This window comes from Zerene cesonia, chromosome 7 (assembly GCF_012273895.1).
Source record: "Zerene cesonia ecotype Mississippi chromosome 7, Zerene_cesonia_1.1, whole genome shotgun sequence".
Classification (NCBI taxonomy): Eukaryota; Metazoa; Arthropoda; class Insecta; order Lepidoptera; family Pieridae; genus Zerene; species Zerene cesonia.
The window spans coordinates 4,281,367-4,284,416 of NC_052108.1; the positions used below are offsets into that span (position 1 = coordinate 4,281,367).

General features: G+C 41.6%; 1 protein-coding gene across 1 annotated transcript in view; it reads left to right on the top strand.

Annotated features, from left to right (window-relative positions):
* Positions 1-3,050, top strand: part of LOC119828211 — a 104,587-nt gene that overhangs the window by 9,251 nt on the left and 92,286 nt on the right. Inside the window, exons 8-13 of the mRNA XM_038350313.1 lie at positions 26-219; positions 506-595; positions 714-840; positions 2,058-2,434; positions 2,621-2,749; positions 2,933-3,037. Of these exons, the coding sequence (XP_038206241.1) occupies positions 26-219; positions 506-595; positions 714-840; positions 2,058-2,434; positions 2,621-2,749; positions 2,933-3,037 (1,022 nt within the window). The remainder of the gene's footprint in view (positions 1-25; positions 220-505; positions 596-713; positions 841-2,057; positions 2,435-2,620; positions 2,750-2,932; positions 3,038-3,050) is intronic.

The window sequence follows — 3,050 nt, forward strand, 5'->3', positions numbered from 1 at the left end:
AAAAAAAAAAAACGTTTAAATTCAGGTGTGGCGCAACAGAGCGTGTCTGGAAGCAGGCGTGGTGGTGAAACGCCACTTGCGTCTATCAGGCCGATGGCACAAGTCGGTCCAACAGCGCCGCACGATGCGCATACAACTGAATATATGCCCGCATCTTCCTCGCGACCACTTACGCGTGCTGCTCTTGCTGCTTCTACAGCACCGCCAGAATCGACGCAAGTACGTATTTGTAAAATATTTATGTGTACATTTCTTGGTTACAAACATAATTTTTATCGAAATGTGTGGACAAAGAAACGCGTTAGTTTTTCTTGTCGATTTATTCTCTTCTTGCAAAGCAATTATTAAATCAAGATGGAATGGTGGTGGGAGAGAAAGATATTGATTACTTCCAAAATATTGTTATCCCGATGTATTGATTCTCGTACCACGCAACATAACTGAGCAACAAAACATAAATTGGCAGCTAGCTAGAATAACTACAGGTGGGTTTGCCATTTCACAGGATATGGACACCAGTGAGGCTGGAATGGGCAGTTCAGGCTCCAGTGATAGCACAACACAATCCACGACACATTCCCAAACTCCTCAGCAGGTGTGTACAGTATAATGTTTGCGACAATAAAATTAAACACGTGTGAATTTAATTAAAATAAAAATAATAATACCTATGCTTATGTATGTAGCTATGCTTATGTATAAATTCGTTTTAGGCGGTCGCTCTTGTGCTACCGCGTATCGAGCAGCCCAGTGGCGCTAGTTCGGGGTCGCTGAGCGCTGCAAGCTCACCCGCCGCAGCTGCTGCGCCTACACAGCCAACTCTTTCAGCTCCAGCTCCAGGTAAATTATATTTTAATATTTCAGTATCATATCACTATATATCAGTCAGCTCAGGCTGGAGTAGTTTTACACTTTAATTCAAACTCACAATAATAATTAAAATCACTGAATTCACAGAAATCACTTCACTTCTTTCTTTTTTCAAATTATAACTCAAACTTATGTTGGGGTTCGAACAGACATGTCCGCTCGGCACGACTTCCAATACTTGAATGCCCGCACGCTCCAGCGGTCCATTACTTTTCAGGAATTTGTTATTTTGACGGATTCAAAAAGCTCCTTGCAACATTTGGCTCGTCGTACCTCTCAAGGGAAAGGTATATCGATAGCCTACCAGATTTTGGAATCAATCTTGTGTCAAAAACCCAAAATAAGAATGTGGTGCTACAGTGGATTCCCTCTCATATCCATCTAAGTGGAAATAATGAGGTTGATTGTTTTGCCAAAGAGGCAGCATCCGAGGGTATTTCTTCAGATATTTCGCCTCTTTATTCAGATTATTTCAGTTTTGTAATTAAAGTGTAGGGAAGATTGGCAAGAGTATTTTAATGAGAGGTCCCGAACGAAGGGAATTTGGTACAAATCTATCCAGCCACAAGTTAGCGATCATCCTCGGATTGATAATGTGCCGCTTAATAGGAATGTTCTTAAAACCATATCAATCATCAAATAGTTTCGCATTCTTGATGAAAATAGTCAATCCACCAAACTGCAACGAGTGTTGAAGCATTGAGGATGTGTTGCACATGGTGATGTGGTCAAAATGAAGGATTTTTTCTTATCATTATTAAAAGTAAAAATAATACTTAACATTAACTATAATGCATAACTTAACATTTCATTTTGAAACATTTATGTGGCATTGATTATTAAAGTGTTCAAAGAAGAGTTTGTTTGTGTGAAGGCGTTAATCTATTACTTATTGGTTGACATACTACTGTGTTTCGTACGATGGGTGGGGGAGCTGGACTTCTTACCAGTCATCAATCCTATCCTTATCCCTTGCCCCTTAAAGCGGGCAGCGCATTGGCAGTGATTATCTCTGTGAATGTACCATCAGAGGAACCGCCAGCTCAGTTGCCTACTATGGCATAAAAAGCACACTTCTAAATAGCATAGTACATATTTAGTTGGATAAAAATTACAATTTTGTACCAGATGCGATGAATAGACATATTAATATTCAAACATTTAAAAGTTTTAAAAATTATTTACAGCGAGCGCAGTAAGCGCTGCAACAGCGGGTACCGGTCAAGCGTCGAGTGTGAGCACTTCGCACGCGACCGCCGTGGTGAGCACGTCGCACGCGGCCCCCGTTGGCACTTCGCACTCGGCGCCCATGGTCACCACGTCGCACACTGCGCTCGGCGTCAGCACGTCGCACTCCGGCGCCGGAGTCAGCACGTCGCACGTGGCTCCGGGCGTCAGCACGTCGCACGTGGCGCCGGGCGTCAGCACGTCGCACGTGGCGCCTGGCGTCAGCACGTCCCACGCGCCGCCCGGTGTTAGCACTTCGCACCCGCCGCCCGACGCTCGCCCGCAAAAGCGACGCCTTCAAGCCAGACCGGTCACGGCTAAACGGACGAGAGTACAAGTAACTATCCATGAGTTATACGAGATATCTATTAGAACTTTCTTTTCAATATCAGTACATAGTTAGCTATAAAGAAAGATCAATGATATGGTATAAAAGTTTGTTATTGAGACAAAATTGCTTCATTTATTTTATTATATTCATTTTTCATACAAACCATATTTTTATTTATGGATAAAATGTTAGGGTTTCGAAAGATCAGTGGAGGTTGAATATCAAGTGCCAACGTCGTCTCGCTGCGATCAAGATGATGAAGGGGTGATCGTCGTTGACTCTGAAGAGGATGATGAAAGATGTTCCGGGACTATGTACAGGGTAATCATTGCTTGATATTAAAAATACAAGATTCAATTTGTTACTTTATTTTGCTTTATGATAGTTCTTTGATTGAGAATTTTATTGTTGAACATAACTAATATTTTATTCACTTGCTAAGTATATATACTGCACTTTAATTGCCCAGATTTTTTGAAGTTAAATGATGATTTTCTTTATTAGGAAGGTGAGGAAGATGAAGAAGATATGGATGAAGAACAAGAAGTTGAGGGTGGTGAAGAGGAAGAAGAAGTAGAAGGGGATGATGGAAATAATGACAATAGACAGGTATTTCTTTGCT